The sequence below is a fragment of the Peromyscus californicus genome, unplaced genomic scaffold (genome assembly GCF_007827085.1).
Source record: "Peromyscus californicus insignis strain IS unplaced genomic scaffold, ASM782708v3 Scaffold_11__1_contigs__length_118956290, whole genome shotgun sequence".
In the NCBI taxonomy this organism is placed as follows: domain Eukaryota; kingdom Metazoa; phylum Chordata; class Mammalia; order Rodentia; family Cricetidae; genus Peromyscus; species Peromyscus californicus.
The window spans coordinates 34,842,462-34,855,843 of NW_026294402.1; the positions used below are offsets into that span (position 1 = coordinate 34,842,462).

A 13,382-nucleotide genomic window follows, 5' to 3' on the forward strand; every position below is an offset into this window, starting at 1 on the left:
CCTGTACAGTGTGAGTATCCTGGGGTCGCCCTGATCAGTGCGAGCGAGTGTCTTGGGGTTGCCCTGTACAGTGTGAGTATCCTGGGGTTGCCCTGTACAGTGTGAGTGAGTGTCTTGACGTTGCCTTTCTTTTAGAATGGAGATAAAACTCTGTACCTTGGGCATGCTAGCCAGCATTCTACCACTGAGCTAAACCCCCAACTTTCCATAAAGGATTTTTTTGTTTGTTTCATTTAAATTTTTTATTGTTGCATTACAGTTTGGCATAAAATGTTTAAATCATGAGTAAAAATAAGGTCAAGGTCAAAGTCTTTCTTTCCAGAAAGACTTTCTTTTGACTGGTTGTATGGTTACTAATGTGAATTAGCCAGTCCTCTGAACTATGGAGCTGGGAATTTGGCTCAGTGGACTAGCACTTGCATAGCATGGGTAGCTCCCTCAGTTGGGTGCCGGCACCATGCTTCTGTACACACACACACACACACACACACACACACACACACACACACACACAGACTTGGGTGAGGTCAGAGATACATATATAATCCTCCAGTTTAGAAGGTGAAGGCAGGATAATCTGGAGTTCAAGGTCATCCCTCACTATATACAAGAGGTTTAGAGCCAATCAGGACTACATAAGACCCTGTCTCAAAAAACCAACAACAAAACAGAAAAGTCGGGTCAGGTGTTTTGATGCATCCTATAATTTTAGCACTAGGGATACTATGACAGGAGGATAGTGAATTTGATGCCAGCTTGGACCACTTTATAATTACTTTTTTTTTTAAGGAAAGGAAAGAGCCAGGTGTAATGGTACACTCCTTTAATCCCAGCACTCTGGAGGCAGAGGCAGGTGAATTTCTGTGAGTTTGAAGCCAGCCTGGTCTACAGAATGAGTTCCAGGACAGCCAGGGCTGCATAGTGAGACCCTGTCTCGAAACAAACAAATAAACAAACATGACAAGAGAGAAAAGCAATTAACAGTCTTAACCAGCTCTAAAGCTCATAGACCACAGAAATGTCAGCCTGCCAAAACATCTTCAAAGGTGCAGCAACAGCACTTTCATCATGGGGATTACCAACCACTGTGGAAAAAAAAAAAAAAAGACATCATAAACCAAGTCACAAAATAAAACCAGCTTGCATACTTGTCTCTATTTCTGTGTAACAAATTGCCCCAAATTTAGTGACTTAAAACTTCTTGACTCTCGGTTTCTGTAAGCCGGAAATTCAAGAGTGGCCTAGCTAGGAAGTCGGGCTCACTCTCTCCTCAGGAGAGGTTGCATAGTGAGTCATCTGTGCTGCATACATTATAAGACCTGGATGCTGGAGGCTAGCCCTCTAAAATGGCTCCCTGTGGCTGCTGGCCAGCCTGAAATAGTCATTGGAGTTCTAGAGACTTGAGAACTAAGACTTGCAGTGATTCCGTAAAAGCAAAGCCTCAGAGGTGTGTTTTATTTGCTAGAAGTGAGTCATGGGTGAGCAAGAGTGGTCGGCAGATAAAGGCTCTTGGCAGCAAGCCAAGTTCTATGCCCAGGACCAACATGGTGGAAAGAATCAGCTCCCTCTAGTTGTCCTGTGACCGCCAACCAAGGGTACAGTGGCACGTGCATGCCCCCCCCAACACACACACAAACTACCTCACTAGTTAATGAAGGAGTTGTTAGGATGTTAAAACTGGTCCAAAGAGCACCTGAAACCTTAGGTTAGGGACAGAGACACTTTAACTTGGAGATTGTCAAGATCGCTGGGGTAGGCAGCAAAACAGTTAATGTTCCATCTACACAATGGCAGGCTGTGATCTCTGGGGTCACCTATTTAACCAGAATGGGAAGCCTGTGTCTTCCTGCTGCGCAGAGGTCTGTAAGCTGTGTTAGAGTTACAAAGGGTCAGGAAGTGGACTTCTGTCCTGTCAAACATCAGTTGTCCTATGAATTTAACAAGGTCTTCACAGAGAAACTATGAGCTGCCTGTCATGTCAAAAGTCCACCTTTTTTATTTGAAGCTATCATGACAGTGAAACTAAACTAAAATAAAATAAAATAAAATAGTACCAACTAGGTATGGAAGCTCATACATATAATCTCAGCAATAAGGAGAACCATGGACTCAAAGTCAGTCTGGGCTATAAACCAAGCCGTGCACGTGCACACATACACAAACAATAATACCAATTCTTAGAAAGGTATTGAAACAACAACAATAAAATGGTTCTTTAGCCAGCTCTGGTAGTACATACCTGTAATTTCAATACCTGGGAAGTGGAGGCAAAAAGACCAGGAGTTCAATGTCATTCTCTTAATAAAGAATATGAGGCCAGTTTAGGCTTCATGAAACCATGTCTCAAAAGTCATTCTTTAACCTGTCTTGGTGGCGCACGCCTTTAGTCCCAGCACTCTGGAGGGAGCGGCAGACGGATCTCTGTGAGTTCAAGGCCAGCCTGGTCTATAGAGTAAGTTCCAGAACAGCCAGGACTACACAGAGAAACCCTGTCATAAAACAACAACAACAACAAAATTGTTTAAATAAAGTAACAAATGGGGAGGGGGGAAACCAAGTACTTTATATTCTTGGCCAGAGTATAATTTCAGCGCCTTTTATTATAACCTTAGATTTGGAAAGAGGAAATATATTGTAGTGAAGTTTCAGAGAAGACTACATAAACCCTGACTGCACATTGTGATAGAATATGTGTGCGTCCTTATCAATGCCATCACAGACACAGACCAATCATTGCTGCCTTCAGCCTCTAAGACTCAGATTTTAACTCGATAGATTACCTTTCCTGTGTTAGATCCCGAGTAAAGAGAATCATTCTATTTATCTTGATTTCTTCTATGTCACATTTTGTTTCTGAAATTCTTCATTGTTTCATTGGTGCTTGTAGCTGTAATATGTTGGCTGGTGTTGAGGTTCTCTGGGTTTAGGGGAAAGGAAGGTGTGGGGAGATGGAGTTCAGAGCCTAGCACATATTTTTTTTCTTTTCTTTTTTTTTTTTTTTTTGTTTGTTTTTGTTTTTGTTTTTTGGAGACGAGGTTTCTCTGCATAGCCCTGACTGTCCTGGAACTCATTCTGTAGACCAGGCTGGCCTTGAACTCATAGAGTTCTGCCTACCTCTGCCTCCCAAGTGCTGGGATTAATGGTATGCACCACCAACCACCCAGTAAGCCTGGCACATTCTAAGCAAGCAGCCTACTACTGAGTTACATCCTTAGACTTTGGCTTTTGTCTTTCTAAGAAAGAGCCTTGCAATGTACCTGATGTTGGCCTTGAATTTGCTGGAAAACCATACTGGCTTGAAACTCAGACATTCCTCCTGCTTCAACTTCCCAAATGCTGCAATTGCAATGATTCCCACCAACTGGGCATTCTCATTGTTCTGTAATGTTTTGTTGTACAAGTATGCCACGACTATTAATCCATTCTATTCATATATTTAATTAGTATATATATTACTTACTGAGACAGGGCTCATGGTGCAGCCCAGGGCTTCCACAGACTTTTTATATAGCCAAGGATAGCTTCACACCCACTGAAGTTCTCGTGCCTTTGCCTCCCAAATTCTGGGATTACAGGCATGTGCCACCATGCCTGTTTTTTTATTCCATTCAAATTTAGACAGAAAAATACATTCCATTGTACCCAGCAACATTTTTGTGAATTTATCCGTTAGAGATATTCCCAAAGTATGCAAACATACAGGGAAATTAATGAAATATTACTTTAATTGTGAAAATTAAAGTAAGAAACAACTTCAATTTCAGTTAGTAGACAATCCATTCAGATTATGGATTGGTGGTGGGGCCATAAGGAAAAGAACATTCCTGAACTGAATTTGTCCACAGAAAATAAACCCAAAGCCAGTGAGATGGCTCAGCAGTAGGTGCTTCCTGCCTAGCCTGATGAGCTTAACTTGATTGCAGGAATCCACAAGGTTTGGAAGGAGAGAACCGGTTCATGCAAACTGTCCTCTGACCTCAGCATACGCTCACAAAGGCACACATGCATATAAAATGTAATGATAAAATAAGGTAAACCCCAACCTTTCAAGAACCTAGAGCTATCTAAAGTCCAATTTTTTAAAAAAATAATTTTTTTGCCAGGTGTGGTGGTGCACACCATAAATCCCAGCACTTGGGAGGCAGAGGTAGGAGGATTTCTGTGTGAGGACAGCCTGGTCTATATAGTGAATTCCAGGTCACCCCAGACCCTGTCTCAGCGGAAAACTGGATAAAGGGTAAATCCTTATAGTAAGAGGCCATTTAGTTTTCAAAGATAAGCAGGACAAGAGTAAACAGCATTTTCTGTCGACAACACTTTCCAAATAGCAGTGGTACCCTTGTACCTGCTTCTGTGAACGTTAGGTCCAGCCTCGCCCACTCGCCATCATCTCCAGCTTGCACAGTTAGAAGCATCCTAACTCGTATCCTTGCTTCCTCCTTCCCCTGAAACCCTCCATGTCTCTAGAACTGATGTAGTGGCCTGAAGCACGCAACTCTTCTATTGCCTCTATAATACAATGGTTCTCTGGCCCATTAGGCCCCACGGGAGACGGTCCCTTCCTGTGACTTCATGTCCCTGCACTTTTCCTTCACACTGACTCACGTCCATCACACCCACTGGGCCTTCTGCCTGGAGCGCTCTACATCAAGTTCACCACAAGACAGTCCTGTCATTTATATTTCGACTTAAACACCACTTCATCAGAGTCCTGCTTGCCCAGACTGAAACTGTGTTCCTCTGTCCTCCCTCCACATGGCCAGTCATCCACTTTGGCTCTCACATCCACTGCCTACAATTATTTGTATTGACTTCTTTCTTTGTTTCAAACTCACAAACAGAAAAACTCTTATCACTCTTTATCATACCTAGAACTGCCTGGCTTAAGGTGGGCACTTAATAAACTCTTAGCCTAATTCATATTCAAATGAGAACATCTATGTTACTAATGTACAAGCCAAATTTCCCTTGAGTTCTGAGTTTGAAAGCCACAGGTAGTCACACACAGAATAGTACGCTGTAGGTTATATTCTATTTTATTTTACCAGTAGAAGAGGGAAGTCAGAGAAAGGGGTACGGGCAGGGCTAGAAGATTGCCCAAAGGTATCTTATTAGGATTAAAATGGTTTTTTAACACGACACAATAACTTTCCCCACCCATTTTATCATGTAAACCAAGGCAGACTTAGTCACTAAAATCTGAGCCAATTGGGCATAAAGTTGGTGGTTCGGTAACTACAGCTTGCAAGAATATGGAAAGGCACAGTCGCACATCATGTGAGGGTCCCGGGGTGTGGTGCTATATATAAGCCGTCCTGTCCAGGTCTTCTGTCTTGAGAGCTCATGCGTCTCCTAGCTTAGGTTTGACTTGACTTCTGTCTGTGCTTCTGAGAAAACAGATGTGCAAAGCATCGGCATGGTGGCAGGAGCAGTGACCGGCATAGTGGCTGGGGCCCTGCTCATTTTCCTCCTGATATGGCTGCTAATCCGAAGGAAAAGCAAAGAGAGATATGAGGAAGAGGAGAGACCTAACGAGATTCGGTAAGCTTCCCTACTCCTAGGAACTCCTTTTACAGGCCAGGCCCATAGTAGCTAGTCAGTATAAACATCCCTCATTCCCTCCGCACCGGGGATCTCTTCAAAGGATTATTCTGGCAGGTAGGAAATTACAGTCTAGGGACAGAAGATGTGACTCACTTTACTGTGAAACTGTCCTTGTTCTGGCTTGTGTTTCTGTTGCTGTGATAAACATCATGACCCAAAGCAGCAGTATGGGGGTGGAAAGGGCTTATTTCCCCTTCCAGCTTACAGTCCAGTGCAAAGGGAAGTCAGGACAGGAACTCAAGCGGGAACCCGGCAAGGGGGGGGGGGGGGGTGTAACTGAAGCAGAGGCCACGCTGGAGGGGTGCAGCTTACTGGCTTGCTCCTTCAGCTTGCTCAGCTGCTTTCTTATATAACCAGCATCATCTCCCCCACCCCACCCAGAGCGTCCCCACCCACGGTGAGCTGTCCTCTCTGACATCATTCATTAATCCAGAAAATGCCCTACAGACTTGCCACAAGGCCAGTCTGACAGAGACATTTTTCTCAGTTAAGGCTCCCTTTCCACATGACTCTGCCTTGAGTCAAGCTAGCAACCATCCAGCATAATTCTCAACTTCACTTCTGATTCATTCCCACTTAAAAAGGGTATGACCTATAGGACATGAAAGGCTTTGAGTACACAGACCCCCAAAATCAAGGCTACTATGCAGACCATCTCATGTTGAGCCGTATCCTTCTGGTACACCTGGCTGGACCTCCAGCTGTCACACAACAAACATTTTCCTAAACTGATCATTCAGTCTTACAAAACCAGGAAGTGTTTAGTTCCTTAACTGGCTGCCTTTGGAGGTTTTTTGGCTTGAGGGATTTCTTTATTAAAAAAAAAAAAAAATCTCAGGAGGAAGTAACTTTTAAGAGTCACCACCACATCCCTGACAGTACTAAAGTTTATCTTTTCTGTCTGCTCATTTTTTCCCTTTCAGAGAAGATGCGGAAGCCCCCAGGGCCCGCCTCGTGAAGCCTAGCTCCTCTTCCTCAGGCTCCAGGAGCTCACGCTCTGGCTCTTCCTCCACCCGCTCCACAGGGAACAGTGCCTCGAGAAGCCAGAGGACACTGTCCAGTGAAGCGGCCCCCCAGCCGGGGGTTGCCACTCAGGCGTACAGCCTAATAGGACCAGAAGCAAGAGGTTCTGAACCAAAGAAAGCGCACCACACGACCCTGACCAAAGCAGAAACCACACTCAGCACAATCCCCAGCCAGAGCAAAGCCTTCCAGACTGTCTGAATCACAGTGGACTTGACTTGCACTCTTCCAGAAGTCAGGATCCTAGCCTAGCCACCAGAGCTCTGTTCACCAGCCACACAAGCCCCTCAGCCAGATGAGAACTCACTTAAGTAGCTGCCATCATGGCACGGACCAGTTCCGACGAGCACCTTCCTTACAGGACACCAAACAAAGGACATGGATAGGCTGGTCATTTCTAGAAAGGCACCTCACTGTGCCTTCAGAGTAGAAGTGGAGGCAAGGGGGGCCCAAACCAACTTTGCTGACCAGGACTTGTGGTGAAAATAAAGGAGAGGTGAGGTTGCGTACACCTGATCCATCCTACCTAGGAATGTTGCGAGTCACCACAGTCAAGAAGAAATGGGAATCTCATAGATCAATTTTCTATTCATTTCTGCAAATTGATTGGATTATCGTGACTATTCAGATAGTCAAAACAGAAACCCACAGCCTTATATTAACACCTCTCTGCAACATGTACTGGGACAAACGCTTCTAAGAAACTCACATTAAAAAAAGAAGGAAACACTGTTTTTTCCCTACTTTGACTTGACGTCATGTATCCTAAGGTTTGAACATTAATTTGGGGAGGATTTGAAATAGCAGGAGACAGAGAAACGTGATTTTCTCTTTCCTTATCTACAACGAACCTTCCGATTTCTATGGAACCCTAGAATAATAACTAAGAAAAGAGTCCAACCTAGATGGGACATGATTTTGTGAAGAACTTTCCATTTTGATGTTCAGAGGATTGCCAACAGAGATCAAAAATAAATCCTGGGGCAGTTGCGGGTCATGACTCAAATCTGACGCCCCCTAAAGACTTCTTTACTAGATGTTTCTAGAAGAAACGAGTATTTGCTACAGGTCACTTAATGAATGTCCTTAGGGAAGGAATCCTCTAGAGAAAGTCTCTTAGGGAAGTTGGAAGGTCCCCTTTGCATACCATTTCCTGCTCCTCTTGCTGAGAAGCCGTGAAACCAGAATTTCAAGACTGATTGGAATAGAGAGGGAAATTAGACCTTTCCCTTAATAGGTCAAAGGACATTTAATACTGGCCCAAACTTGGAGATTCCTCTGTTTCTTTCCTTTTAGAAGGATGTGGATGTGGGACCTTTGAAGATTCTAGGCCTTAAATTTTCAAAGATCATTTCCTAAAGGCATTGAAAATACATGCCCCATCACTCCCCACTAAGAGGCTGAACCAGAGAGAACCTCAGCGTCTCTCTCTCAGTCTTCGCCTCCAAGAAAAGTGTAGCTGTGGGCTGGAAGGCACACAGACTACCATTAGGGAGCAGGTGGTGAGAAAAACAAGTGGGTGGCGGGAGAGGGTTCAGCTAATGTGTGTGTGTGTGTGTGTGTGTGTGTGTGTGTGTGTGAGTGTGTGTGTGTGGTTGGCATTTGGGAAAGAATTAGCAAAAAGGATTCACCAGCAAAACTATCAAAACAACTCATACAAGGGAAAAGAAAGGTGTCCAAGAAATTTAAAAAGAAAAAGGAAAAAAAAAAGCCGTCTTTCCTCGATAAGGATAAGTAACTTGCCTTTTAGACAGTTGTGACAAATAGGGTTCCTATGGCCTAGTTGCTAAGCCTGAATTAGCCGTTCAAGGAACAAGGCAAAGTCAGCAGGTCATGGTGGGTGGAGCACAGCATTTCCTATTGTTGACCAGGGCAAAGAAAGGCTGGAGGAAAGAGGAAGCGGCCGCAGCTACTGTGATGAAGCGTTCTCTGAAGTGGTACTCAGACGGTGACAGGGAAAAGGTTGATGCTCAATATTGCCCCATTTCTCTGGCTTTTTATCCCGACGTTTAACGTGCAGAAGAGTGTCCTCACAGAATATACATACATTTCCTTCTAAAGTGCCTGGGAAATGATGCTTGTGTTAAGGTGTCTAGGTTCGTTTGGGTGGGCTTCCTGCATGCTAAAGTGACGGTCCTCACCTGAGTTTTGTCTTCCTTTGAAAGAGGTACAGATAAGAGACATTGGGGGAATAACAGGGATGCCTGTTCATTTGAGAGAATAGGCATATTTGAAATGCTCCTTATACTAACTCTTATCTCATTGTAAGATATTTTTTTTTAAAGCCCTTTACTCTGACTACATTTTTATTCCTCCTGGAGGATGGTATCCAGGCAACATGTCTCTTCTGCTATGTAATTCTGAGAATTCGCCTTCCTGGAGTCCCTGAGCCAAATGAGCTCACAATGAAGGCTGCAGCTGGGCCTCACTAGCAATTTTCTCACTGTTTCCTGCCTTTGAGAATCAGGTTTCCTGTCAGTGCTTCCAGAGCAGGGATCAGTCCCCTTTGTCTGAAAAGGAAATCCTGATTATTTAAATGTGTTATTGGAGACTAATACCATTGAATACCCAAGTGACTTTGGAAATTCATTCCCGGTGGAAAACTACAATAAACACACGAAACAGATTGTACTAGGGGCTGAGAAATTCTGAGAGATATGGCACTGACCCCTTCCCTTAGAATCAGGCTTCCAGGTTTCGGTAAGACAGAGTGTGGGCTGGGGACAAAGTGAGAGCCGTGACTGACTCCAAACCTTATTCCATTGACTTTGCCAACCAAGCTGACTGAGTCTCTACTGTGAAACAGAGAAAAAAAATTACTGATGGACAGAAGCCAAAATAAAAGTTTGTAGGAAGAAAATGCAGATGGAAGAAAGTGGACATTTAAAGAGTAACCGTTTCAATAAAATACATAAGCCAAACTGAAATCTGTAAAATAGTAAAATTGATGTTTTTGTTGTTGTATTGTATGCAAAGCGTTTCAGAATTCTGTTCCAAAAGGTTTTTATAGTTTGCCTCATTTCCGGTGTTAAGCTGTGTATCTGTCAGTCTGCTTTGTCGCCTTGTAAATGGGACAGAAAGTGTCACAAAGGCAGTTATTGATTATTGATTGTAACTCCATCTGTATCAGCAATGACAAAATAAACAAGGGAAGACACCACTGCAGGAGAGGCTGGGCTCCTGGAACCTGCCCTGGAGATGTAGCTACACCTTGCTGCCAAAATAACAGAATGCAGGCCAAATGCAATCTATTAGTGAGTGAGTTCAGTCACAAGTTATTGTTAATCCCCAAGATTCCAGGAGAAAGACCACTGACCCAAACCATCATCCAAATGAATTAAAGCAGGCAATTCGTTAAAGCAGGCTGGCTCATCAGTATATGAAGTATTTTCTTCCTCTCAAAGCCAGATGTTAGGTGTAAACAGCTCAGAGGCAGCTGCCCTTAAAGACTTTGTCACAATCAACCAATAATCATTTCGAAGAGAGTATTTTGTGCCAAGGCTAAGTACCAACTGAGGGATCTAGCAAGAGAAGTAACCCCTGAGAGTCACAGAAATCCAAAAACAACTTCACAGACGTCCACAGAAATCTAAGAGCAAAAAGTAACAGGCTGGTGGTACATCCCTGTAATCGGATCACTCAACTGGAGGCAGGAGTTCACGTTCACCCAGCCTGGCATACGAGAAACCTGTTTCAGAAAGACAAAGAACAATAATGGTAGCTATCACTTATTGAAATATCGTGTGACAGTCACTATTTCTTTGAAGACAGGGTCTCATGTAGCCCAGGCTGGCCAAATACTTACAGCTAAGGATTACCCTAAGGTCCTGGCCCTCCTGCCACCCCTACCTCCTAGAGTGCTGACATTACAAGCAAATTTCACTATACTTAGCTTTTTCCTTCCCTGACCCCAAAACTCTAAATATATTATACATTTTATCTCAGCTTCATACTCATATTAGCTCTATAAAAAGATGTTTGCATTCTCATTTTATTTTAATTTATTTATTGTTTGCTCTTGTTTTTTGAGACAGGGTTTCTCTGTGTAACCACACTGGCTGTCCTGGAACTCACTATAGACCAGGCTGGCCTTAAATTCACAGAGAGTCCACCTGTCTCTGCCTCCCGAGTGGTGGGATTAAAGACATGCACTGCTACTGCCCGGTGCATTCTCATTTTAAAAATAAGAAAACTCGGTGTTGGAAAGATGGTTTGGCAGTGAAAAGCACTGTTGGTTTTGCAGAGGACTGGAGTTTGGTTCCCAGCACTCACATGGTGGCTCACAATTGTCCGTAACTCCAGTTTAGGGGATCCAATGCTCTTCTCTGACCTCCTCAGGCTTCTGCATCTATACGGTACATATACACTCATGCAAATACACACATATACACATAAAAGTAAATAAAATTAAAAAATAAATAAGGCTGGGAGATAGTGACACATGCCTTTCATCCCAGCTCTCAGGAGGCAGAGGCAGATAGATCTCTATGAGTTAAAGCCCAGCCTGGTCTGCAGAATGAGTTCCAGGACACAGAGAAACCCTGTCTGGAAAGACAAAATTAAAAACAAACAGAAAACAAATGAGAAAACTAAAACACAGAGAGTTTAAGTCAGCAGCAGAGCTCAAATTTATACACAGCTGTGTTGGTGTAGTAACACGACATGGAATCTCAGCACTTGGGAGGCTGAGGCAAGTAACAGCCGGAGCAACAGAGCAAGACGTCATCTCAGAAATAATAATACATGCACCCAGACGTACACCATTGTGTTCCATCAGGACTGATAGATCTTGACTAACTGCTCTTCTTATCCCTAAAATTCTTACAGCTTTACCCAGACCTTGGGCTTGCCTTCCTTCTGCTTGCTTTCTCTTCCCTACCCTCTTCACTCACACAATGAAGATCATTCAGACAGTACAAATTATTTTGTAAAGATATAAATCTATATATATATCATGCCAGGCAGCAGTGGCACATGCCTTTAATCCCAGCCCTCGGAAGGCAGAGACAGGTGGATCTCTGTGAGTTCGAAGCCAGTCTGGTCTACAGAGTGAGTTCCAGGACAGGCTCCAAAGCTACACAGAGAAACCCTGTCTCAGGGAAAAAAAAAAAAAAAAAAAAAAAAAAAATATATATATATATATATATATATATATTTATCAATCAAAGTAATCATGATTGTAGATGAAATAATTTGTACAATTCTGAGAAAATGTTGAGCACAGAGTATCTTGAACACACTGAGGTTAAGTTGATAATAATAATAATTATTAAGGTACATTAATTTTATTAAAAATGTTTATAGAGCTCAAACATTTGAGGGACCCCGGATTTAGAAGTCATTATGATCACAGCTGAGTATGGTGGCGCCTGCCTCTAATCTCATCACTTGGAAAGCTGATGGATGGCAAGAGGACCACTGAGAGTTCGAGGCCAGCCTGGACTACAAAGTAAGGTCTGGTTTCAGAGAGATGGTTCAGCAGTTAGGAATACTAGCTGTTCTTCTAGAGGACCCAGGTTTAATTCCTGGCCCCCACATGGTGGCTCACAGATATCTGTAACTCCAGTTCTAGGAGATCTGACACCCTCTTCTGGTCTCCACTGTGTTCATGTGCTACACTAACATACATGCAGGTAGAACACCCATACAGATTTAAAAAAAAAATAGAGCTGGGCATGGTAGCACACATCTTTAACCAGTACTCAGAAGGCTGAGGCAGGCGGATCCCTATGAGTTCAAGGCCAGCCTAGTCTATAGAGCAAGCTCCGGGCCAAACAAAGCTGTATAGTAAAGCTACACGTAGCTACAAAGCTAAACAGACCCTGTCTCAAAAATAAGGAAATAAACAAATGAGTAAATCTAAAGAAGAAAAACAAATTGAGTTCAGCCAGCATGAGCTACTCAATGAGACCCTGTCTCAAAAACATAATGAAACAAAACCCCAGTCCAAGGATTGTGTTTGTAACTATTTAAGGCTAACTTTCTTGTCCTTCTTTTCTCTGCCTGCCTGCCTGTCTGCCTGCTAGGACTGAAACCCACGACCTGACAAAACTAGGCAAAGGCTCTACCCCTGTGCTACATCTCCAGCTCTCTCTGGGTTTTTACCTCATCTTTGCCACCATTCCTGGGTAGAGAAGTCAGAAACATGGTTTTGCTTTTTGTTTTGTTTTGTTTTATTTTCTTTTGTTTTTGGGGACAGGGTTTCCCTGTGAAGTTTTAGTGCCTGTCCTAGAACTCCCTCTGTAGACTAGGCTGGCCTTGAACTCACAGAGATCCACCTGTCTCTGCCTCCCGAGTACTGGGATTAAAGGCGTGCACCACCATGTCCGGCTCAGAAACATTTTTTTATATCAGTTTATCCACTAAGCACCTTTGACAACGATTTCAATTTATATTAAAAACAAAACAAAACAAAAAACCCAGCACATGGGAGACATGGAAAGCAGGTCTCTGAGTTCAAGTCCAGTCTGCTCTACATAGTAAATTCCAGACCAGCCAGGACTTCATGGTGAGACCTCAAAAACCCAATAATCGTAACAATAACAACAATTTATGGAGAAGATGGTTCCTACAACAGCATCTCTTTTCCACACTACAGGATTAAACAAGGATTTATATGGAATTTGACGCCAGCCATAGTAGCACCTACCTTTAATTCCAACACTTAGAGTTCAAGTTCATCCTCTGCTGTAGAGTGAGACCAGCCTGGACAACAGAAGACTCTGTCTCTAGCCAGGCGGTGGTGGCACACACCT

General features: G+C 43.3%; 1 protein-coding gene across 2 annotated transcripts in view; it reads left to right on the top strand.

Moving 5' to 3' along the window:
• The window catches only part of Clmp (CXADR like membrane protein), a 105,802-nt gene extending 96,010 nt beyond the window's left edge, over nt 1-9,792 (top strand). For both annotated transcript variants that reach the window (XM_052757263.1, XM_052757254.1), the window contains exons 7-8: nt 5,400-5,541; nt 6,528-9,792. In XM_052757263.1, coding sequence (XP_052613223.1) covers nt 5,400-5,541; nt 6,528-6,828 — 443 coding nt within the window. In that variant the 3' untranslated portion in view covers nt 6,829-9,792. The remainder of the gene's footprint in view (nt 1-5,399; nt 5,542-6,527) is intronic.
• The last annotated feature ends 3,590 nt before the right edge of the window (nt 9,793-13,382 follow it).